Source organism: Micropterus salmoides, unplaced genomic scaffold, assembly GCF_014851395.1.
Source record: "Micropterus salmoides isolate LMB-PRFRI ecotype aquatic unplaced genomic scaffold, ASM1485139v1 Ms_hic_scaffold_12, whole genome shotgun sequence".
NCBI lineage: Eukaryota > Metazoa > Chordata > Actinopteri > Centrarchiformes > Centrarchidae > Micropterus > Micropterus salmoides.
The window spans coordinates 15,203,612-15,230,162 of record NW_024040263.1 but is presented as its reverse complement, the minus strand read 5'-3'; the positions used below and the strand labels follow the sequence as shown (position 1 = coordinate 15,230,162).

General features: G+C 41.4%; 1 protein-coding gene across 1 annotated transcript; it reads right to left on the bottom strand.

Annotated features, from left to right (window-relative positions):
- Positions 1-659: 659 nt before the first annotated feature.
- Positions 660-26,326, bottom strand: ecpas (Ecm29 proteasome adaptor and scaffold). The gene is given in 50 exon segments (XM_038713576.1): positions 660-1,592; positions 2,054-2,125; positions 2,211-2,299; positions 2,440-2,545; positions 4,295-4,442; positions 4,554-4,746; positions 4,843-4,886; positions 4,969-5,180; positions 6,079-6,276; positions 6,846-6,912; positions 7,018-7,109; positions 7,205-7,271; positions 7,400-7,489; positions 7,654-7,719; positions 7,832-7,982; positions 9,277-9,395; positions 9,500-9,547; positions 9,734-9,839; positions 10,535-10,614; positions 11,044-11,211; positions 11,309-11,426; positions 11,568-11,636; positions 11,979-12,093; positions 12,248-12,302; positions 12,724-12,869; positions 13,055-13,178; positions 13,520-13,621; positions 16,342-16,514; positions 16,811-16,976; positions 17,071-17,205; positions 17,429-17,460; positions 17,463-17,519; positions 17,839-18,052; positions 20,686-20,766; positions 20,883-21,006; positions 21,148-21,251; positions 21,349-21,471; positions 21,641-21,707; positions 21,810-21,859; positions 21,950-22,025; positions 22,112-22,197; positions 22,344-22,463; positions 22,566-22,644; positions 22,939-23,078; positions 23,361-23,538; positions 23,645-23,794; positions 23,979-24,097; positions 25,046-25,162; positions 25,324-25,454; positions 26,260-26,326. Coding segments are annotated over 50 exon segments (5,529 nt in total). The 5' UTR covers positions 26,282-26,326; the 3' UTR covers positions 660-1,452.
- Positions 26,327-26,551: the final 225 nt, after the last annotated feature.

The following is a 26,551-nucleotide window of genomic DNA, read 5'->3' as shown; positions in this document are numbered from 1 at the left end:
TTATTCGCAAACAAATATCCTACAATGACATTCACTGCCAAGTTGATACTAATTTGACAGGAGGGTTATAAAACACGGGCGGCGTGGTGGTGCAGTGGTTAGCACTGTTACCTCACAGCAAGAAGGTTCAAAACCCTGGTTGCCTCAGCCTTTCTGTGTTGAGTTTGCATGTTCTCCCCGTGTCTGCATGGGTCTTCTTCCTCCCACCGTCCATAGACATGGAGGCTAGGTTAATTGACTCTAAAATTGTCCTTAGGTGTGAGTGTGCAATGGACTGGCAAACCTGTCTAGAATGTACCCCGCCTTTCACCCGATGTCAGCTGGGATAGGCTCCAGCCCCTCCACGACCCTGTACACAGGATAAGCGGTTGATGATGGATGGTTATTACCTAACTCAAATATACATTATTGCATATATTTTGAAAAGCAAATCTTAGAAATAAGTTATAACTTGATTCATATATTTTTTTCATGTCAAAAGTGGCAGTATTTTCCAGCTCAGCCTTCAAGTAAAGTGCAAATGCAAGCTGAAACACACTATTGTGAACATACAACTAAATTGCATGATAGTGCTTTTCAGTGAAATTTGACAACTTGTTGCTTTGATTTTAAACTGTAAATATAAACATGATTCTGTATTAAGAAAAAAGAGTCACTTATCCAAATAGTCAATGTAGTTTTATTTTATCGGGGACAAATTCAAACAATACATCACTTTCAACTGAACAGCAGGATTATTTATTTATTCTCAATACTTGTCAAAATTGGCTGTTGTCTTGCTCATTTACCTTGCAAAGAGTAGAAACAACGCCTCAGTCCTTTCACCACTACGCAGCAGCAGCGGTAAAAGAGCGAGGAAGAGTCCACACCCCCTGAAAGGTGCAACTTTGTACGATAGCTGACTAGTCTGCGTTAGCTAAGATATACAACTTGTTGCTCTGACATTTAATGAGTAGGCAAACCACAGCAGTAGTAAAGTCCCCATTTTGGGGCTATAGGTATACAGCGTCCACAAACCCAACACATTGGTTTATATAGCATTTATCATTATTATCTTACTGTCCATTTAAATGAACCAAATAAAACTTGACACGTTACAATAATAGCCTTGCCCTTAACAACAGTTACTGGGAGTTCAGACTCGGCAGTTGTTATTGTAGTTTCTTCAAGCTTTAAAGTCAAGCTTCGACAGCCACAAATGTGAATCAGTGTGTTGGCTTGACTGGAGCAGTCTCTTCCACAAAGCCAGCTTCAAAGCTCACAGGTAATATGGATAAGTAATGCAAGTATTTGTAAATCAGTTTAAAAGAAAATTACTGCATGAAAAAGGTCAGACAGAGGAGTGTGCCACGTGTTTTGTTTTGCTGATAAGGAAGTAAAAAGAAGCTGATGCTCTATCGTGACGGTATGTGTCGTCTGGCTGGCTCCGTGAGCTGCGTGTATGTGGGTGCGTCAGGGTTGGCTCTGGATGTGTCGACGCAGCTCCTGGGCTTTGTCCTTCAGGTCGGGTCTGCTGTCCGACTGCAGCGTTGACAGGGAGCGCTGCAACTGCTGCCGGCTCTTCACAGACACACAGTCCCACTGCTCGCTCTCTGTTAATGTCACACAGGCACAAGAAGATTTCCCTCAGTGACACTTGGATCACTAATCTATACATACACTATAATACAACATATTACGATATATGATACAACAATTGCTTTGCATTGGAATCCACAGTCTTCCACCATCTGTGGTTAGAATCCATGTTGTGGCAGTACATCCAATATTTGTGATATATATCTCAGTCAAGTATTGTGGGCTGCCTGACATTGCCAGCCCCTGACCCGCAACCTGAAACCATTTGCACTCTGACAATGGAAACAATGTGCAAAAGTATATCATAGTATTTAAAACATTTCTAACTGCCTAAATTTATAGGCACATTAGACTGCACACCTCCTCCTGGAAATATATATATATATATATATATATATATACGCGCATGCAGAAAACCGGGCTCTACTTTCATTTGCTCATATTCCAACTGAACTTAGTAGCCATAAATATTTACCTCCAGTTCTCTTTACGATCAGATCCACCACTGACAAAGCCTCTGTCCTCACAGAGGAATAACTTTTGTTTTCTGGATAGAAAAACAACACAAATATTGTGATGAAATGCAGGTGTATTAGTCAAGAATTCAGTACACTGAATTGTGAGGCCCTTACCTAAAGGGTAAGTTAGAGAAGCACAGGTCTCTGTCAGGATCTGCGATAATGCTTTGAAGTCTTCACTGCCTTTCTCTAGCAGCAATAACCTGCAGAGAAAAGCAGCTCACGTTTATACACTCAAAAAAATGTATTTATTATAGGCTATTATTATTATTATTATAAGACTTATTTCAAAGAACACATTACAAGAAAATGTTAGTGGGGCTGGTCTTTGTTTGGTCCTTACCCCTGGAAGTATGCCTTCATGGACTGTAGGACAGCAAGCTGGACTTTCCAGGTGCTTAGCTTGAGCTTCTCACACATTAGACTGCACACCTCCTCCTGGAAACGAGCTACAGACAGACACAATGTTCAGAACATTTCTTCGCAAGGGCCACTTATCAGGTCCCCAGCAGCCCACACACCCGTTTAGCCTACATCACTGGGAGAAATACACTGGCAGTTCTGCCACTGAGCTTAAGCCCCTGACAATGTGTGGGAGTCTCTTCAAGTTAAGATTTTAGGAGGTGGTGGAGTGAATGGGAGAAATATTGGCATGGTATTGGACTGGTATGAAGTAGCTTATATTTTTGCCTACATGACATTTGGCAAACTATAAACCTTGCTCACTTGTCTTCAATGAATATGTGAACAGTCCTTGTGAATAATAGACAAAAATGTTTAAAAAGGACCACTATGTTTTGGATAATCTTTAGTACTAGAAGAATACTAGAAAAGCAATATGTCTACAAATCAATACACACATCTTAAAGTGCAATGAAACCAATGGAGAGAATGTAAGAATTCATAATCATAGCAACAATGCCAACATAGAGAAATACATGTATTCTATCTCAGATAAACCAAACTACATACTATTTAGAGTGATTTATACTCACTGCAGGAAACATATGGACTAAGCTAAATCAAACTAGCTTTGACTGCAAAAGGTCTAAAATTTAAAGACAGTACACTTTCCATCAATTGATCCACCCATCTCTACTGATGACAAAAATAATAGTTTGGATCCAATTCTATACGCAAAGTGTAGTAACATGAGGACCATCACAAAGTGGGGCGAGGTCAAGTTTCAGGGTTCAAAAGGAGCAGGCCTGCCACATGAGAGTGAGTCCAGCAAGGTGTTCAACTTCTAAAACAGGGTAAAAGAAAAATACTTTTGTGGGAATGTTAACTATTGTCCAGGATTAATATTTTTTGTCCAGTTTAGGGTTTATTCATTTCCCTGATCCAGTGGACTTTCTTTATCTGGGCAGTAGGGGTGTAACGGTACATTTATTCGTACCGGACCGTTTTGGTGAATGCAGTCTTTAATGTCAGATATTAGGCTTATTTTGTGTGTGGAACATACGAAAATTCCAAGTTTCCACACGTACATATTAAGAGGTGGACAAAATCTCCACCTTACAGCACTATACAAGCAGTAGCTTTAGAACTAGCCTCTCGCTAACTAGTGATTTAAGAATCATGGCCAGTGCAGAGAAGCCAGAGCTTGAAAACCCTCCCTTAAGGTCTTCTGTTTGGGAACACTTTGGTTTACAGTGAAATACAACAACGGACAAGTTGATAAGATGAAAGCAGTGGGCCAACACTTCTCAGTAGTGATCGGGTAATATGGTTCTGCCAACAGGTCAAACTTGCTAACTCAGTAGTGGTATCACACAAAGAGAATGTCACTACAACAAGGGAAAAATAAGAAGAATGCGGCACTGTAATCCATATTATTATATATTTTTTATTACATTTTATGAGCTATATATGGTATTGTTTTGACAATATTTTATTTAGTGGAGAACTTGTTAGTAGTTTCCAGTAGTATTTTATTTCTTTTTATTTGATATAATTTATTTATTATGTGTAATTTGGAAGTTTGTTTAAAAATTGTTAAGTAATTTGGATGTTTACAAAAGTTCATAATAAACCAGCAGCAATTTAATGTTTGCATTTTTTTACTGTACCGAAAATAAACCGAACCGTGACTTCAAAACCGAGGCACATACCAAACCGGGATTTTTGTGTACCGTTACACCTCTACTGAGCAGTGGTCCAAGTTGTATGTGTTCTGGGGACAAGCTGTAAATTACCCTGAGTCTCCGGGTTCCTGGGCCAAGTCTTTCCAAGAGTCTCGAAAGCACAGAGCAGAGCTTCTGTCTGCAGCTCTTTCTCCTTCACATCTCTATCATCATCATCATCCAGCGACCTCGGTGATGCACCGCCACTCTCTGGGCAGCTCTGGTAGGAATCAGGAAGACAGATTGAGCACCGTTAAAAAGTTTCTTGAAATGCACTAGTATGGTGCTATCATAACAACAGGCGATATCAAACAAGTCGATGTGACTGAACCTTCTTGATCAGAGGGACAAGGATCTCAGCCACGTCGCTGAAGCGGTCCTCGTTGCTGCTGTGAAGCACGTCTCCAGCGCAGCGCAGAGCAGCCATTTTGTACACCAGACTTTCCTTACGACATTCCTTCAACACAACCTCCAGCACCTCAGAGATGGTGGGTTGGCCTGCGCAAGGCTTCTGCAGCTCCGCACTAAAAGCCAGAGGAATAATGGAAGCCACAAAGTATAAAAAAAAACCCCTGTAAATTAACGTTGATGGAGCAAAAAAGTTCTTCAAAGAGTCTCACCTGCACTTGGACACTACTGATCCAATAGCTTTCAATAGCTCCTCCTGAAACAAAAATAAATAAATATAAAGCCAAAACAATTTCTTTGTTGTGTTTTTGCCACTCTTTTGTATAATCAGTCGCTACCTTGCCAGCCCATGTTCGTCCAGACAGTCCCTGCATTAAAGCCGTTAGCACCATGCCAAGGTGTGGCGCAACCAATGAGCCTGTCTGTTCCTTGGCAACAGTCGCCATGGCAGCTGCACCCTGAGCTTTCATCTTCCAGGACTGGGACTGCAGTGCCTTCTGGGTGATAGCGATCAGCTCTGTCATGTAGAGTCGGATGCCTCCAAAGCTTCCTAGAATGGAAGTAATTGTTCAAAGAAAAAAGGTTAAAATACTAGTGTGTGACGAGAGACAAGACGAAAACACGAGATTGGGTTCACGAGATCGAGACAAGACAAGAGTTTAACACTATACTTTAAGACTACAGAAATCTTCAGTGCTAAATTATGTGAACATTTTGAGCATTAAACAGTTAATTTGCTGCATTCTGGTGACTTTTTATGCACCGATACATGGTGGAAAGATTTTATTTATGTAAAGGGAAACAAAATTCAGGTGGCAGGTGACAAGTCAAAATCTAAAAATATAACTGAATATAATGCAGTGCAGCTCTCAGGCATTCTGTGTTGCTTTCAGATATGTTTCTCCTGTAGATCAACCTTTCTCATTTACTATCAGTCGTGATTTAGTCTTCCCTCCTCTTCTGTGTCTTTTGTTTGGTGCAGTAACCTCTTTAAATGTGCACATGACACCTGTTCACCTCAATGATAAATTAATTCATTTTGATTCAGTTATAAACTCCTGGACTTTCATAGCTCCTGTGTTTCAGCAGGTTTTCTGCTCATGTTCAAAACTTTCTGCACATTCAGAATCTCTCCCAAATCTCTGTGTTCTCTGACATGTCCAGAAAAAAGTTGTAATATTACGAAAATGAATGAGAATTCATAATATGCCCTATACTGTGCTGTGCATTACGTTATTGCTCCACTAGTTATAATCCCTTCAGACCATTTGATCGACACGGTTTGGGACTGCATGTCGCATGTGAAACCGCAACTAACTGAGAGACTTCTGATCAAGCAGAAATCTCACCACAAATCCACACACGTTTACTTCAGGAGCTCCTATAACGTGCAGCTCTTTATGAGTAAATCCCTTTTTATTATTGTATACTGTAAGAGTATTTCTCACCTGGGACATTGTCCTGCCACACCTCCGCCCACAGCGTGGCGTCATGGCTCTCTCCTTTCTCCTCATCGGGACCTGGCGCCTGATGCATACCTAGGAAAGCCAGTGGCAGAGCCACTCCTGCATGGGCCTTGAGCACATCAGGACTATAGTGGCTGATGGCATGCACAGTCAACGCACATGATGACTTGTACACTGGCTCTGGGAGTAGAAGAGAAATTAGGAAATGGAAAGAGTAGAAGAGAACACAGACCGTGAATTTAGTTTAATGCACATTAGTAACAGACTGATTAATCGGTCGGCCGATTAGGATCATCATCATGATCCCGTGATACCCAGGTATCCAGGAAATGAGTGAAACTAAGCAAATTAACTAACAGGGTGTGAAGAGGTGCCTTTGTCTAAGCTTTGTTTGAGCGAAGGCCCACAGTCTCTGACTTTGAAAACCCCTGCTGTACAGAATAATGCAGTTGAATGACATCACTTCTGGCAAACTGTACCCCACTACCCTTTAAACACCAGCAACGCACTGAAAATCTACACATAGCCCAATGTCTTTTTCTGTTTTATTATGTAAAAAATGTGTATTAGATTATACTCTGCATGGAATAACAGAATTATACATGACTTTTCTTTGTTTTTATGTCAGCCATCAGACACCCTACTACTCTCTAAATATGGGCATCTGCAACTGAAAAACCCAAATTGGTCGACCACTAATGAACATACACAATTATTATATTGAAGAAAAACTGCAGACTTTGTCTTACCTTCTTTCTCCAAGTACCAGCTGTTGAGCTTCAGTAGTAGTTTCTCTACACTACTGTCTTTTGCTGTCTGATGGGGAAAAACAACAACAACCCATGCTTACTGAGTCACTTAGAACAAACTATGGTGTAATTAATGTAATATGACTGCTTCTGAGACAGATCTGGTGCTCACCCTGACTAGGTGTCCCAAAGCAAAGGCAAATTGTTTCTGTACTACAGTGCTTCTGTCATGGATGCCATTCAGCAGGGCACTCATCAGTTTACCTGGAAACACCAAAACATTTTTGTTGTTGGTTCACTTGCAACAAACGGTACATTGAACATGTTACAGGAACAGATTGAGCACACTTGTGCTTTACCTGAGTATGGGGTGAGATCCTGGGGGCACTGCACTGTGAGTGAAACAATTACACTAGCGCAGCCACCCTACGTCGAGAAAAGAGACAAACATAAATAAGCTGACTCGATACAAACAAGTAACAGGTGGATTTAAAAGATAATCAATGCGTTTACAATAAATCTAAGAATTAGAGACTACAAAAGTGTGCGCCTACCTTGGTGCCCAAGCCTACTCCACTCTTGAGCAGCTCACAGAGCCTGGGAACCAGCTCTCCCAGCACAGAAACATCGAGGTGCTGCAAACACTGAGCACAGGGATAACAAAGACAGACCCTTAAAAAACAGATCTCACTGGCTTTTGTCATGTTTTGTCAAGCAGAAACAACACTTTCTTTCCTCTTGACACCTAGAAACTAGGTCTAAACCCCCAAAAATGGGAATGAACAGTAATTATGATGTTTTCTTTTACCATGTTAATGGTCTCCATCATTGGAGAGGACTTGGCAGCGCTCAGCCTGGCAGCATCCATGGCACTCTAGAGAGCCAGAAAGAACACAATTCATGACAATGTGGACTCCAACCTGTGATAAAACCTACAGATTTAGGTTACCAGTCTTGCGGAGGATTCAGAAGACGGCTGAGGTTACCTTTTCCTGCTCTGTGGCTCTGAGACTGAGGTAGTTGAGGACCTGTGGCTCCAGGGTGCTGAGGGCCTCCAGCAGGGCCGGGATCAACCTGGAAGCATGAGGCTTTAGTCGGGCACCGGCTGTCTTGCTAATCTTCACCAGGGTCTGGATACTGGTTGGAAATAAAATTGATTGGTTGAGAGAGAGAACAAGGAAAACAATGCTATGGTACAAAATTACAACCCGGTAATGTAAACAAAAAAAACCATACTGTTCAACATTGTTACATATTAGAAAACTGAAATGGTAAATTCTCATTTCCATGGTAAGTTTAATGACCAAGGGTTAAATTTGACTCAATAAAACAAAGAAATTGTCAAGTCAGCACCTATACCGACAAACACATTGCCTGTTTACAACTTTATCTGTGCAGGATCATAGGTAGGCAAACTGTACATTGCTGAACATCTGGTTTCATTTTGAGAGCAGTGTTTCCCCTATATGCATTCAGGAGCGGTGGTGTGCAGCTGCTAAAATTTCCCAACATCATTAAACTATGCGCTTACAAATATTTTCACACTGTGCGAGTACGGCAACACTCAATGCTTCGCTAGCCTCCTCTCATCGTTCTATACAAAACATCTACATGACAGATGAGGAATTGGGAGGTGCGTAGCGATTGTTTGTCCAAGCGGCAGAAAGTGACGGTGAATGCGAGCAGAGGAAAATATTCTGGCAGTAAATGTACTGTGTCGGTGACAGTGTGTCAGCTTCTCAAGACCAAGAAAAGTCTGTCTGTTGTTTCCCCAACTGCTGGGAAAGCGAAGCCTGTTCACGCTAGCTAACATCTCCCCTCCCCTTCAGGCTGCTTTCCTGAGCTGAGCAGGAAAGCTTCTACAGTAGGCTGCGTCTTTAGATGCTAGGTAACTTAACATTAGCTCAATAGAAAGTAACTGGTAGCTGTATTTTTTTACTTCCTACTTCTCCAATGTTGAGAACATCAGTTACAATCTGAGAGTAAACTGGTGTAGCCAACAGCTCTGTCCTGTACAGACTGATACAATTATTTTTCAGTTTTCATATGAGTGGTTGTTAGGAAAGGAAAGGATGGAGGTGACTGGAGGAGCCCCCAAACCCCCCCACTCCCCCGATCACGACCACCACCAAAACATTAAGCTAAAGCTCACATTAAAATGGGAAAACACTGACATTTTAAGATATTCTAATGTGCAGCGCATGCTCATGGACACAAGAGCAATATTGCTGAGACATGTTGTGTTGGGGTTTTATATTCAGACAAAAATTTTACTTCACCTCCGCTGCTACAACTCCATCCTAGGGGAAACACTGGAGACTCAAGAGTATTATGCTCCAAAAGACATTACTTAGTTTTGTATTTGACTGACAGACATACAATATCTTCAGAGCAAGGTCACACAGACCACACTGATGGAGGGAGATGCTACCTTAGTGAGCGGACCTCTGAGACATTGCTAACGATGCCTTTTTCCAGCAGGGTAGGTAACAGGACCGCCACAGTTCTCTGGGCTGCAGAGCCTGTAGACTCACACATACGAGTACACACCTGGACAGAGAAAGAGAGAGACACACACACACAGATGCTTGGACGTGCATGTGTACACACAAACAAAGACACACGTGGGCCAATACTGTGACAAACAACTTTACCTTACTCAGTGTCTTCAGTGTTAGGTCAGCAGCTTTCCTCACAGATTCCTGAAATGTAAAATGACACAGAATATCAGAATCACGTGACTAAATAATGAAAGAAATCTAAACTGAATCTCTACTTGTAATGTGTCATCTAGTCAGTTACAAACAACAACAACTATTAAAAAAATACCATCTGTTGCTCTTGGGAATAAAATAAAATGATAAATAAAATGAAAGTTTTCTGCTCACCTTGATGTCATCAAGGACTCTGAACAGTGTCTCCCAAATTTCTGCCAGGTGATCAATGAGGTCATCAGCTTGGCGGCCGCGAATCAGGTCACTTAGAGCCAGGCAGCTGGAGGGAAAGTCAATTCATCAAAAACAGATTGTTACATTACAGCATAGGCTTCTAGCCCACATTCATCTTCAGAACAAGTTGCAAGGAGTGTAACAGAAGAATTAACTAAATTACTAGACTACCATAATTACAATGTGTTTACTATAATTCCAACAATCAGGTTCATTACAATGTTCCTGAGGCCAGATGAGAAAGGTATAAGAAAAAACCCTTAAGCGATATTAAGATAAAAAGTCAAAAGTGGTTTTGTGACATTATACCTGAGGGGAAAAAATCCCAGACAAACCTACGGCAAAATATGAGCATCTCTTTAAAATACTTTTGGCTGCCATCGCCTCCAACCACGTACAACTGGTCTGCAACTGTCAGTTAAATAAACAGCATGAAGCAACTGATCTTTACTTTAACACTATAATATCAATATGTAAAATACTGCAAAAATGGCTATATACTGTATATGTGCCTTTAAAATTTAACTCTTTGCATATTAGGCCATGTACAAATACTGTATTGCCATTTCACTCAAGTTTGCAAAAGAAAACAAAAAACACTAAGAACAGACTATATACATTTTGTACCCAATCACTTATAAGGCTAAATAAATAGATCAAAGGAAACAAGAAAACAATATTAGTCTTTATAATCTAACTTTTTTGTAGATTATAAAGACATATACAGTCTTGCCACTGTACCTGGACTCGCGCACTCTCCAGGTGTTACTGGTCAAGTTGGAAATTACATCCTGCAGGATCTCGTTAAGATACTTATCCACCTGAAACACACAACCATGCTCACATTACTCCTGATGACATCCATCGCTACATCCTGGTAAATGTAAATGCTCCGTATTTGTATTTTAGTCTTCGACCACTCAAAGCGCTTTTACACTACATCTGCATTCACCATTCATACATTCATTCACTGAGCCTAAGTGCTCAGACAGAAACTAACATTCACACACATTCATACACTGGTGGAACAGCCACCAGAGGCAATTCGGGGTTCAGTATCTTGCCGAAGGACACTTCGACATGCAGCCTGGAGGAGCCAGGGATTGAACCGCCGATTAACGGGCAACCCACTCTACCTACTGAGCCACAACCGCCCCTTAGTACTTGGTACATGCATGAGGATGTTTTTTTTTGTCCGCACACACACACACACACACACACACACACACACACAAAGACTCAGTTCCTACCAGGGTCTTATCCGTGACCAAGGCATCCCAAATGCTGGTCATAGCCTGGCGAATGCTCAGGTTGGGGTCGAACTGGTAGCGGTACAGACGGGGCACAAGCTGGGGCAGGAATGGAGCCAGCTGCTCCCCGGCTTTGGCTGCGATCATGTGGAAACCAAAAGCTGCTCCCTGAAAGGAGGAGAGGTCAGGTGGAAGGAGACAGCACCATACAGTAGGACAAGGGGCAGATTTAATGGATGGGATAGAGGGGGCACGAGCATCATACCTTGCGGGAGTTCCACATGGCATGATGATTGGCCAGGTTCATGAACTTGTAGACGAGATCTGGTTGGTTCAGGTCGCTGGCCAATGAGCAGAGCTCCTTGTATGTGGTCAGGCCGTGACTGTCAGGAGCCATCAATGCATGAGGGAGGAGGAGAAGAAGGTGGTCAATTGGCACAAAGAGAACCCACGCAAATAGAAATTTTTAGCATTTACATTACATTTGAACAACAAATGACTAGTAGTTGTGACATGTGACTTACCCATCAGGTGTTTTCCCCAAACCTTCTCCTTGGAACACCTCGGTATCTTCTGAAACAGCATGTTTCACTCTGTTTGCAAAGATACAATATAATAAACTTAATTTATACAGCACTTTTATCAAAGTTATAAAGCGCTTTACATGGTAAAACCACAAGCAAAAACAATTCAGGACTGCAACGAAATAAATTCAGGCAACGGCAACACTACAAAATAAAATGAAAATAAAATAGCCACAAGTAAGATAAAAATTTAAAAGCAGAACATTTAAATCAACAAGGCATAAAATAATATCTTCATACACTGAAAATGTTATTTCTCCTTCCCTGCAGCAAGGGCACTACAATACATTACTACCTCCTGTGATTCTCTGTCGTTTAATTCCTGCCTCCTTTACTCTACCATCGGCTCACCTTTTTCCAGTCATGAGTGTTTCCACCAGAGTGGACACAAGTTGCTGCTGGTCACCCTCTCCTCCCATCTCATAGACAAGGCCCAGGCCTTTAGATGCCACATCCTGACTCAAATCTGAATGAAAAAAGAAAAAAGCACGATGAATGGTGACTTGGGAAGGAAACAGAGCAAAGAGTGGTGGCTGCTTTTTTTGTAATGTTGCACAGGTACATTTGAAGTAATGAGCAGCTCAATCTAACAGTCGGGTTAGACAGAACGCTCTTCTTACCATCAGGGTCTGAGAGAACAGAGATAAACGCCACCTGAATCTCCTTCAAATGGGACTGTAGGAGTAAAGGCAGAAGAAGAACATTATTTGTATTACAACTGCAAAAGTGATATGACATGAGTTCAAAATAAAATGAAGCAGCACTAATTCTCTTTGTCATGAAGAGGGAAAAAGCCTTATTTCCTACAGCTAAAGGTCATTAATAAATACAGAGAACACATTTGGTGAGAATTGTGAGGGATGTGTGAAAAGCGCCGGATACTTTGAAAATAAAAAGACTTGGTGTGCAAAGGTCTTAACTCTAAATCAGAACACCCAAAACAAGGGAAAGAATCAAGATCTGATAATCCCAAAAGCTAAAACTTGTCTTTACTCCGGCAACCATATGAGGCCAGCTGAGGCCTTTAACGGTTACTGTTTAAGTGATCACTCTCCTGAGTCCCTCCTTAGATTCAGAGGTTGTACAGTACACTCACCGTGATTTCCTTGTGTTGGCTGAGTTTCTTGACCAGGGACAGCAGCCATATGCAGGCTGCCTGTCGGACATGGGGGTTCTGGCTGGGTATATACCTGGACAAGATGGAGTTGAGGACCCAAGGAACCACATCGTTGTTTTTCACATCTGGAAGGGAAAGGAAGAGAGTGGAAATGTTAGAACAAAAATTTATATTTCTAGTTTTGTTGAGGGAGCATTTAAGGTTTAGATAAAAAGGACTATTGCAGGTAAACATATACTCACATATCTGATTACTAGCAATGCAGAGCTGCTAGACAGAAAATATGTCTTTCACAGCTGAAAGTACTTACTGTGTGGCGGGCTGTACTGGTCCTCAGTGCAGGTCCATGGGTCTCTGGCAGCACCAGAGCTGGTGCCTATTGCGGCGCTGGTTATAGCCTCTCCAACTGTAAACTGCAGCTCCACCTGCTTGGCCTTAAGAGAGAAATAAGGGAAAATGTGATGGAGTTTCTATGAGCCCTCCAACAGTTTCACCGATCACCGTCAATGATCGAAGATCATACAGTCTTGATTGTGACAGAAAAAAATCCCAATTTCTACTAAAAAAGACTGCATTTGTTTTTTCTCAATCAGAAAACATTAAGTCACAGACAAAATACATTTTACAACTCAAACTTTTACTACAGCAATCAAGTCACTAGTGCCTACGAATATTAATGCTTCTAAACAATCTGTTAGTTCTAACTGTTTCTGTTGTCTTTGTAAAGCCCTGCATTGCAATTGATAATGCTACTGTAAGACAGTACGTTTCATACCTCTACAGAGTCCATGAGACCCTGCAGCAGCTTCTTCTGGTGAGGGAAGTCTCCATCTCCCACAGGTAGGTAACCCAAGGTCTGGATTGATCGCTCCTTCATCTGGACCACGTACATGGACAGAGACAGATACAAACAAGATAATTAAGTTAAAAGGACAATATGAGCCACAGATCTGTTAGCTTAATATCTGATGTATCATTAATGCAAACAGTATGAATATAGTATGGACACATAGGGCTGTGCGATATGATTAAAATCTCATATCCTGATATAGGTCATTTCAAATCAAGCATCTGGACAGAACAGTAACTCATGATATTTCTTATGTTTTTAGTAGCTTGATTTTTATTCAAGCGTTTTAATTATAGCCTACTTCATTCTCCACCTTATTTAACTTTCCTCACTTATTGAATCTGCCTTCTTTTCCTTCAGTTCTCTTTTCCCCACACTCACAGACCTAACGTACCTCTGCTGCAAACATGTCAGCGTTCTCCGCTTCTTTCCATCTCTCTCCCCATGTATCTCTGTTCCAGTGACTTTCTCTATCAGTAGTAGGCTACGTTATTTACATTTATTCATTTAGCTGACGCTTTTATCCAAAGCGACTTACAATTACTATATACAGTGAGGAAAATAAGTATTTGAACACACTGCTATTTTGCAAGTTCTCCCACATAGAAATCATGGAGGGGTCTGAAATTGTCATCGTAGGTGCATGTCCACTGTGAGAGACATAATCTAAAAAAAGCCTCGACCCATCTTCAATGCTCTAACTGATGGAAGGAGGTTGTTCCCCAAAATCTCGCAATACATGGCCCCGGTCATCCTCTCCTCAATACAGTGCAGTCGCCCTGTCCCATGTGCAGAAAAACACCCCCAAAGCATGATGCTACCACCCCCATGCTTCACAGTAGGGTTGGTGTTCTTGGGATGGTACTCATCATTCTTCTTCCCCAGTCCGAGGGAGATTGACAGTCATGTTTAGCTTCTTCCATTTTCTAATGATTGCTCCAACAGTGGACCTTTTTTCACCAAGCTGCTTGGCAATTTCCCCGTAGCCCTTTCCAGCCTTGTGGAGGTGTACAATTTTGTCTCTAGTGTCTTTGGACAGCTCTTTGATCTTGGCCATGTTAGTAGTTGGATTCTTACTGATTGTATGGGGTGGACAGGTGTCTTTATGCAGCTAACGACCTCAAACAGGTGCATCTAATTTAGGATAATAAATGGAGTGCAGGTGGACATTTTGAAGGCAGACTAACAGGTCTTTGAGAGTCAGAATTCTAGCTGATAGACAGGTGTTCAAATACTTATTTGCAGCTGTATCATACAAATAAATAGTTAAAAAATCATACATTGTGATTTCTGGATTTTTTTTTTAGATTATGTCTCTCACAGTGGACATGCACCTACGATGACAATTTCAGACCCCTCCATGATTTCTAAGTGGGAGAACTTAGAAATCGAAAATAGCAGGGTGTTCAAATACTTATTTTCCTCACTGTATGTCAGAGGTTGCACACCTCTGGAGCAACTACGGGTTAAGTGTCTTGCTCAGGGACACAGTGGTGGATGTGTCATAGTGGGGAGTTGAACCCGAGTCTCTCACACCAAAGGCACGTTTTCTTATCCACTTCATGTCCGCTGATAGCCAAAACTAAAGGAAGAAAGCAGAACAAGGGAGAGAGGCGTTCTTTCCACAGCTGTAAGAAGCTACTGCCATTATTGCCATTATACAGCACAGCAACGTGAAACTTACAGAAAGAAACTCCGGTAGCTACTGCCACTGATGCTTGGACTTGTCGGGAGAGAGTGGCGCTAACCTAACGTTTTGTAACTACTGAAGACTGCTCTTATGAACAGGTTACATGTGCAGAAAAACAGCTGTTTAAAAGTTGGGATTTAGTTGCTTTATTTTTTTATTTCAGTGGGTGGTTATAAGAAACGTTAGGCCTAGGCTATATACTTTGTACCACAAAACCACACTCCTTGCTGCTGTTGAATAGGATATTAGTTAAAAAGTCGGGGGAGACTGCTTTGTTTGGGAGTGAAGGGGGGTGGTTGTGAAAGCATGTTTTTTTTTTTTTTTTACTAGGCGTATTTAAAATCATATTTGATTGAGGAGCATATATTCGTGCAGCATCTCCTCGCTCGCTCTCTCTTTCTCTCTCTCTCTTTCTCTTAGAGAAAGTTAGAAACCCCACCCCCACTGTCATTCTGTGGGAAACACTGGAAAGTAATATAGTAACATAACGACTAACGTAACTAGTTACTTTTAACACCCAGTAATAAGTAAAGTAATATTACTTTTTTAAGGAGTAATAAGTAACTAGTAATATATTACAATTTCTGAGTAACTTGCCCAACACTGGTCACCAAATATACCTGGGTGGCCGTTAATATACCTGGCTGGCCCGCTCAAGGAAAGCGTATGTGTGGGAAACACTAACTGAACCGTTATTATTCTTTTAACAAGCCAGGTCTTCAACAGTGTCGACCAGTACTGTGTCTCCCTCCTTGTTGTCAGAGAGTTTGTGAGTAGATGGCTGCGTGGAAACGTTATGTAACTCAACATCAAACTATATTGGTATAAACAGTATTGTCTAATTTTTTATCTCTTTTGAAATTATAATCGGTATAACGCATAATACAGATATATCGCCCAGCCCTAGTCTGAGACTGAACAGAAATGGGTAATACTGATGTAAACGATAGACCGTCAAACGATATACATCGCCATATCATATTGCAAAGCCCTACAGTGTAAATCACTAACGAAAATATCACAGCAACCACCTTCGTTTCGTGGAGTCTGAGGTTACCTTTGTGCTCTCCTTGCCAGAGGGGATGCGAGCCAGTAGGTTTTCCACGGTTGACAGTTTGGTGAAGCCCTCCCCCTCTGCAGGGATTGGCAAGGTGCCATTCCGCCCAATTTCTCCCAGAGCTGTACACGCTGCTACAGCCAGCAGTGCACTACTGCTGTCCAGGAAGGAACCTGGATGGGAACACACACACACACACACACACACACACACACACACACACACACACACACACACACATTAACCCATACTGAGGGAGGAACCCATACAGACAGATTTAACTTGTTTTAATTTAATTTTTAATGACAAAACAAATTAATTTTAGGTTACAGAAAGGAGATAACAAAACAATTTTCTTTATAACTCCTTATCACAATCTAAGCAAATAACTTCACATTGACTCTTTAAGCTACTGAAGTCAATGAATGAAATCTAAACTGCAGGAAAATATTGCTAAATAATTACATACCAATTGTCTTGGTGGCCATGGCAACAAGTTGATGATCTTCTTGGGAGGTGATTTGCTGCCCCATGTCGTGCATTGAGTCACTAGAGGTGACAGCTTTCTTCTTGCTCATGTACCTTCCCACCATGTAGCCGAGAGCCAAGATGGCGCCATGCTGAGTCTCAGGACTCTGTGGTCCAACAAAACCAACACACAAGTTAAAAATGCACACTTTTAAAATATAAAGCAAATATCAAGTGCTCCATAGAGACAAAGTGGCATACATGGTTGTCTTTGGTGATTTTGACCAGGTTGTGCACAGCCATCTGCAGCTCGTTGCCAATCATGGTAGATACCACCAAAGCATACAGCTGGGCTGCAAGCTCCCTCATGTCCTCCTTATTTGTGTTCATCAGACTCTGGAGAAGAAACCATCTGTTAGTACAGCTGAACGCACATTACAGGTGTGAAATATGAATTAGGCTCACGGATTTACAACACAGCACAGCTAAGTGACTGGACTAATTATTTAGTGGTGCAGATACTAGTCTCAGTAATGAATTAGAGCACAGTAAATGTTAATGTAGAATTTCCTCCAATCTTAAAAATAAAATATAAAACATAAATAAATGAAACACTTACTTTAATCCAGTCAATTTTATCAACAAATCTGGAGCCAGTTTCTCTGGACAGACAGACACCACCTCCAGCAGACAGTACATAACTGGGATTCCTGTTGAGAGATTAATAATGAAGTGCAATAAATAAACACACAGAGAGTGAGTTTTTACAATACCACACCATGCATATGAATATATAGACAATATAACTAAATACATTACTTATGACAGGTTAAATAAACAATAAAGCAAACGCCCTATCTGTACCACTACACTAAACTTAACTCAAGACCCAATTCTGACTCAGAGTGATTAACAGAAGATACATGTAATACCTACAAAACATCTCAAATGTCCCATAATAACAATGGAGACCTGACTTGATCATGTGGTATAATATCCCTCAGGAAAGAGCAGGTTAACTTGTCTCACCCCCTACAGCAGACAGCAGCTGCTGCAGCAGATCCATATACACATGAACAGGGTTTGCCTCAGAACTCTTTACTGAAGACTGATGCTCAGAAGACAGCAGTGTCTGGATGTAGTGGCCGATGGCCGGTGCATCGTCCTGCATATCTGCCAGGCGCATGGACATGGGCTTGGCCCCGGCGCTGTAGGCCAAACACATCCTCAGGTAGAGCACAATCTGTGGTGGGGTGGGGGTACAGGAAAATTAGGTGTCTGCAGCAAAACACTCAACTTAGGACTGACCCCCAATAGTCAAAGATTCGATGCTTCAATGGGCAGAGCCTGATTCGACTGTCAATCTCACAGTTGAACCTTCGCAGTGAAACGAGGATCAACGTCTGATTTTACATAGAACTACCAGTTTTCTCTCAATAAGTTAATATACAGCCTATTACAATATACATTTCAACATTTAATGCTGTAAATAAACATATAAAAAGAATAAAACTTTCAATAAATGTTTTTAAAGTGTGTAAATAAATCCAAAATTGTAACCTCAACCCTGGGTCGTCAGTGCGTATGTGTAGGCGTTAGTTATCACCGTTGATGAACCACACAAAGAATATTATATAGTTTTTAAATAGCCGGCTACTTGAAATAGACCCGCGAGGAACCGCGATGTGCATGTAGTTGTCGGCAGCACAGCATGCATGCAAAACTCAGACAAGACTGGAGAATGACAGGCGAGAGAGAGAGAGAGAGAAAATGGTCAACAATAATAACCCTTTCCTTGGGCAGGCTGTTCCAGAGTCTCGGGGCCCTGACAGCAAACGCTCTGTCCCCTTTAGTTTTCAGTCGAGACTCTGGAACAGACAACAGACCTCTGCCCGAGGATCTCAAGGTGCGTGCTGGTGTGTATGGTACTAAAAGGTCAGAAATATAACAAGGAGAGAGGCCATGAAGTAAAAGTGATTAAAAGTGATCAATAGAATTTTAAAGTCAATTCTAAAGCATACTGGGAGCCAGTGTAATGAAGCTAAAATAGGAGTAATGTAGTCATATTTCTTTGTTCTGGTTAAAAGCCTGGCAGCTGAGTTCTGGACAGTCTGGAGTCGATCAATAGATTTTTGGGTTAAACAGGTAAAAAGGCTGTTGCAATAATCCAGGCGTGATGAGATGAAGGTGTGTAAAATGGTCTCGGTGTCCTTAAAAGTTAACATAGATCGAATTTTTGCTATATTTCTAAGTTGATAAAAACATGATTGAACAAGCTTTGTGGTGTGCTGCTCGAAATTTAAATTACTATCAAACCAGACACCAAGGTTCTTTGCCACAGGCTTAATGTGATTTACTAGGGAACCAGCAGATGGCAGTATTTGATTTGCCATCTGCTGGGACCCAATGACCAGGATTTCTGTTTTGTCTGAGTTCAGCTGGAGGAAATTATTTGACATCCATTTTTTAACTTCATAAAGGCAGTTGTTAAGTGAACTCAGCATTCCAGGGTCTGTGGATCTGACGGGCAAGTATATTTGTGTGTCATCAGCATAAATATGAAAAGAAATGCCATGTTTATGGATAATATGTCCAAGGGGAAGCAGATACAAGGAAAACAAAATGGGTCCTAAGACCGACCCCTGAGGCACACCATATTTAACTGGACAGAACGAGGAGACATAGTTGTTTACAGACACGCAAAACTTCCTATTTGACAGGTAGGATGAAAACCATTCTAGGGCAGTACCAGAGATCCCCACCCAGTGCCTCAGTCTGTCTAACATGATGTTGTGATCAATGGTGTCAAAAGCAGTGCTAAGGTCCAGGAGTACCAGGACTGAGAACATGCCTTCTTCAGCAGACATTAAAAGGTCATTGGTGACTTTAAGCAGGGCAGTCTCAGTGCTGTGGTACTTCCTAAAACCAGACTGAAACTCTTCAAATAATTTGTTATTTTCCAGTACAGTGAGCAGCTGTTTGGACACAATTCTTTCTAGAATCTTGCAATAAAAGGCAGTTTTGAAATTGGTCTAAAATTATGTGGGAGAGAGGGATCTAAACCAGGTTTCTTTAAAAGTGGGTTCACGCAAGCCGTTATAAATAATCAGGGACACAACCAGTAGATAGGGAGCTGTTGAAAACAGATCAAATGGGGCCCAACAGAATCCATTACTTTCAGTAAAAACTTTGTAGGTATTACATCAAGTGGGCTGTAGGACACTCATTAGTGATACTGTTTAAAAGCTCAGACAAGTTGATGGGATAAAACTGGTTAAAACTCTCTTGTTGCTGGTGAGGAACCTCTGAGTAAGAGACCGCAGGGTAATAGAGGCTCTGTCTGACACCACCTTATTGGTAAAATAAGATAAAAACAATTCACAGTCATCATTACTTCCAGCTGAGGCACAAGGAGGGGTTGGGTTTGCCAGCTGATCCACAGTCTTAAACAGAAACCTGGGATTGTGTTTATGTGTAGTAATGAGTTCAGAAAAATAGTGTGTTCTCGCATCGTTAACCAAGTTATTGTATTTAATTAATAAATCCTTCAGACTGAGGTAATGGACTTGGAGACTGGATTTTTTCCATCTGCACTCTGATTTCCTGCATTCCCTTTTTAGGCTGCGAATGCTGTCATTTATCCAGGGTTGCTTACTAGCTTTAGACGTAGGCCTAACCTTTAGAGGAGCAGTAATATTTAGTGACGACAAGCAGATATGATTGAAGTGATCGACCAGATTGTTGGTGTTGGAATTAGACAGGTGTTGGCTTTGGCTCTGAAAGAATGCGCAAAACTTTGTATAACCCCCCAAACTTGCAAACTCATCTTGTGTCACATTTACTGAATGTACAGGCTGATCACCAATTAATATTTACCTCCCCAAACGCGGATGGGTTGAAAGGAATAGTGGAGGTTCCAACAATGTACTTAGCTGGAGTCTTGATCCTCTGAGCAGCCTGACAATGACATAACCAAAAAAAGATACCAGATTAATATTTCTTTTAGCAAAAACAGCCACCATGTAACCTGGATGTATTGTTTCTAAGACAATGAAAAATGCACTGAGCCTCACCTTCTCCTGGACATAGGCCACCATGTCAGGAAAGGAGGGCATTGGCTTTGGTCCCTCCTTCTCTGAGCTCTTGGTAGGAAAAACTCTTAGCACCTTTTGGGCTTCCGCAGACACCTCCTCCCTCCTAAAAATATAGCACAACTTTGATTTTAGTTTTGACTTTCTCCCATCTTATTTGAATTTTTGTGTGTACAAAGTGCTTTCAAGACTTTGTACTACATTGTATTTACTGTTATGTAGACAATTTGTGTGTTTTGGGACTTACGGGTCTCCAGCTGCCAGTAGCAGTAGATATCTTGATGGCACGTGATCAGGACCAAACACCGTGCTGGCAAACTTCATGGCCACCTGCCGAACTTGCACTTCCGGCTGGCCATAAAGAAAATCGAGTGTGTTTGAATTGCCTCGTGCCTAGTTACTAAACTAGTCAACATACCAAATATCTACTTTACCCATGTACACTCACCTTTCCAATGTATGCAGCCACCAGGGCCTCCATCAGGTTCAGCAGTGCCCCCTGTAGGTTGGCATAAGCTCCAACCATCATAGACAAAGCTTCCTGGATGGCAAGACGGACATCCGGCTCCTCCTAAAGAAGTTGACACAGAATTTGAAATGTCTATATCGGATACACCACTGTGAAAAGGAATACATAAAAAAAAAAAAAAAAAAAAAAACTTTGATTGATAGTTTTATTTTAATTGTAGTGTGCTGCCAGTTTTCGTTGCATTGAGATTTTTAAGAGCTTTTTCACCTACCTTGCACATGGACTCAAAAAACTGCTGTACAAGTGCAATATCCTTTGTGAACAGCTGTGGCATGCGGCTAGAGGAGAGGATATAAAGTGTTTAATGTTTTTTTAAGTCTAAAATCCCACACCAAGCTGGCAATGTTTTAAGGAAAAAAGAAAGAATTATTTTATTGTACCTTGACAGCTTTCCAACAGCAGAGTAGGCAACACATAGCAACTTAGGATCCTGCAAGGACAAATGTTGTTTACTAGGCATAAATCAAATTATACTGTATGAAATTACAGTTAAAATGTGCATTTCCATTTGTAGTTTTACCTCCTTGTATTCATTGATGAGCTTGGTAAGGCCATTAAGCAGCATTAGGCCCAACGGTTTATTAGTGTCAGGACATCTGAAAAACGACAAAACACTTTGTCGTGAGAAGAAATTAAACATGGATGCATCTAGACTAAGAAAAGAAAAGTGCACTTTTCTTACACCATGCAAATGTGATGGACAAACTGTAAGGTGAGAGACAGCAGTTTGTTGTTGGTGTTGGTTCCAAACAGACCATCGTACACAACCTGTGGAGGAAAGGAAAGGACTGATTGTGCCATACACTGGATCATTTCCTTAAAAATTATTTAGCTTACCACCAGACTTACTGTAATATGTATATGCAAAATTGAGACTACACAAATGTACCCAAAAGCATGGACAAAGAGCCTACCTGGATATTAGCTGGAAAGCACTCTGCGGCTAGGCGTGACCGTAGAAGATGTGGTAGAATCTTCAGTTTGACTCTTGTGCTTACTGGCTCGTGTTTCAGCTCTTGCTTCATATTGCCGCCCTAGTGCGCAATGCAAATCAGAATTATAATTAAGAAATAAATAATTAAAGAAAGAAAGAAAACACAGGTTAAGTTTGAAAACGAAATGTTTATTTTACAAACCTTTGTCTTAAGAGGAACGTCTCCCAGATACACCTTGTACATCTTGTTGATAATCAGAGGATTGTTCCAATCGATGATGCTGGAAGGTAATAAAACAAGTACATAACCAATGATATGAATAAAAGTTTATACATTCAGCATTTCTCTCCAATGGGTATAGATACCAGCTTGTCAATCTGTAACTTTCATAACCTGAAGAAAATGTTATTGGCAAAAAATCAATCATTTAGAGATGAAAGATTTTGCTTTGTGAATTTGTAGCACAACCAGTGTACCTAACAATTTCGTAGTTCACTGCAGAGGAAAGATTACAGGGTGGATGACATCTGTAAAGCACATATGAACCGGGGGCGATTCAAGCTCCTTCCCCTACCTCTGTTTGCTCTTCAGCTCCAGATCAGCTGCAGTGGCCACACTGTGACGAGTGTCGCTTGACGCCACCACCAGGTGCACCACCGTCTCCACCTCTGGGACTTGCTTTGCTTCAATGAACTTCACTATGCCTAGTTTACACTGTTGAAACACGCAATGAAGGAATCGTTAGCTTTATATTCAAGAGAAATGCGACCCAATACGCATCACCATTCACATATATATTTAAATCATTATGAATTAATACAGGGGCACAAACAAAGACTTAACAATGTATTGAACAGCTATTGACTGACAGCAAACACACTATTTCTGTATTGAGCTGTGTTTAGAACCTACATTACATTTCAGAGAAATCTTATTTTGACTTTAATGTGAGATGAAATATAGCCACTACTCATCCTCCAGATTCGGCTATTGCACCTGCTCTAGCTGCTCAGCGCTCCACTGAGCCTCTCCGATCACCCTCTTGGCAGCATAGACACTCATTCCTGGGGGAGGCTGGGGGAGTATCTGGCCACCTGCAGCCACTGTCCCGTCTGCAGAACCTCCCTGGGAGGAGGAGGGAGCAGGGCGCGTCGGGGACTCGTTCAACACAAACCTTTGAGGAGGCGAAGAGAGAACAAGTCAGCATTCAAATGCTTCGAAGCGAACGACTAATACACCCATTTCAGTGGGGTTCCACAAACGACACAGCAAGAACTCACCCATAAGGCATCAGTAAAACATCTAACATGAACTCCAGCAGCAGCTGCACTGTCTTTGGCCTCTCAGTTAAGTTAAATGGAGACGCATTCTTGGATATGTCTGCAGGATACTTCATATGGTAAAGAGTAGGGATCAGCAGGTGCATCAGGCTAAGGGAAAGAGAGAGAGTGAAGGGAAATCGTAGCCCAAAAAGGAATGGATGGGGCCAGCCCCGTATACAGAGGACAGAGGCAGTATCTGTATTTATACATGTGTTAATCAAGAAACACCTCAAGTGTATACTTCTTATAACACAGTATTGTGATAATAGTAACTATCCTTGTGTCCCCTCACCTGTCCTGCTGTGGCTGTGGCTTGCCTTCCATGGCAGTGAGGAGAGTGGGGGCCAACTCGCACTGTTTTCCCACCTCCAGACGTGGGTAGCCCATTTTGATGTAGATGATGGTGAAATTCTACAAAATACATAGATTAGACAATCACCACTCCTGTCTCAACTTAATACTTAAGCAAAATGAAAATAAAAATGGTTTCAGATGACTAAAATATTAAAGTGGTCATATTATGCTCATTTTCAGGTTCATCATTTAATTTTTTCATACTGCACATTGCTGCAGCTCCTCTTTTCACCCTGTGTGTTGAACGCTCCGTTTTAGCTATGGAGTGATACATCTCACCTCTACAAGATCTTTGTTGGGAGTTGAACATGTGCAGTTCCTAGTTAAGAACTACTAGCCAATCAGAAGCAGAGAAGGGCGGGTCAGTGAGAAGCCGGTAAACACGGCTTCGGTTCAGCTGTATATCCCCTTAGCAGCTTAGCAACATGGACTGGAGCAAGGGTTTTGGAGTGGTGAGTTATTAATCTGTAACAACTGTATCTTTCATCCATAAAGTTATAACTGAGGTCTGTCTCTACATCACAGTAACAACTTTAGGTCCACTGACTGCGTGGAGGGTAGCTAGTGTTTGGAAGGGAGAGGGGAGGAAGAAGGTGGACGTCTTGTCACTGTGTGCTGCAGTTCAGAGTGTTTTTCCACTGGTGTTTTTGAGGGCATGTCGGACTAGCCGCTTGACGAGCGTTATGATTCATTTTTCATAACGTCGGCATATAGAGGAGGAAAAGGCTGGACTACAAACAAGCTGTTTTCAGGCAGATCAGAGCAGTGTTCTCTGTGGGAGATGGAAACTCTCTTTGGGAGCTGTACTGGTGTACAATCCACAAAATTTTAATTTAATCTAATATTTATTTTATGGTATTAAAACACAGATGTAGACAAGTAGATAAGTTTTTATAATTTATATTATGTTATATTAACTTGCCAGTAAACAATTATATACACAGTTACTTTTGCATGCACCAACACCTACCTAATAAGACCAACACTGTAAATTCTTACTCTCACCGTGACAAAGGAGGCAGCTGCAGGATCTTGGTACTGTACCAGCAAAGTTTCTACTGGTAGCTGAATCTTAGGTCGACTTTTGATCCTCTTGTTCAGGTGGACAAGTAACTCCATGACCTAGCAGAGGAGGCACAGAAAGCGATTCGTAATTAAACCACCGGGGGGGGGGGGGGGGGGGCTGACGGCATTACGCTTTCACTTTATTCACATTTTTATGAAGGCTAGCTATAAAGCATAGACTCATAAGCCATTGTAATCTCTTTAGGCACCCTTCTTACTTTCTTTCGCACACCCTCCTGAACGCTGGAGAGTTTGAGGAGCACAGGGGGTAGGAACTTGGAGATAATGTCCTGTAGCTGTTCATCGGTTTCTGCATGGCCCAGGCGAAGGAACACACGTTCCAGTTGATCTGTCAAAAAAAAAAAAAAAAGCACAGTTAACACCATGATCAGGTCATATGTCTCTTTTTCTGGGCGGTATCTGTCATACCCCAAGAATGAACACCAAACATAGGACCTGTTTAAAGCAATCCCTCTGCTATATTTAATATATCAACAGCTTTCCATTCAAATATGAAAGAACAACCCACTGGCTTTATGCAACCACATGCAAAACCAGTCTGTGCGACCTTCGGCTTCATACAGAGTAAAATTCGCACACTTTTACTAGTGAACTAAAAACACACAGTCCCTCATGCATGTGGCCCCAGTTTGGCTAATAAGCTCATCCTGCCAGCTGCTGTGTTGGTGCAACCATCACCCAGCCCTGCCTTCTTTCTCTTGGCATGGCTCACCAGAAAGCTAACTGCAGTAACTGACAGACTATCCACGCATTTAACCGTCTCTTTGCTGTACCGCTGGCACACAACCAGTGACATTATGCGCAATTAATCATAAATGCCCTAAACATTCAAATTATGAATAGGTAGCTTATATTTTGATTAATACAAATATATTCATAACCTTCGTGATAGTTTCATTTTGACCATGACTGGGCAAACGGCCTCCTGACGTTAGCATTCTAGCTAGCAATATAGCTGAGTAGCTAGCTAACGTTCATGCTCCCAGTTTTTAAATGAAGGATCTTTATCGTTACTTAAAAAAAACATCCCACTAGTTACAATGAAGCTGGTCTGTTGTTCAGTATAGGTTTGACATCCACGAACACGACATTTTGAGAGGTATGAATCACCAATAACGCAGAGAGAAACTTACTGAGTTCATCCTGGGCAGCCATGTTTGCAGAAAGTCATTAGCGACCCTCCCAGTTTACTGAGTGTCACTGCAGGCACAAAAGCCACTCCTCAACAATTGCTTAATCATCACAAACTACATCAAGGGCCCAAACAGGTGTTAAAATTGTATATTGTACACATAAATATATATAACAGTGCCAATATATTACTAGCACTACGTTATTAGTGCAATATTACACAAACAGGTGACAGATTGGACAAAAAAATATTTTTTAAAATTCATTTTTCTGTTTACTGATTGATTGATTTAT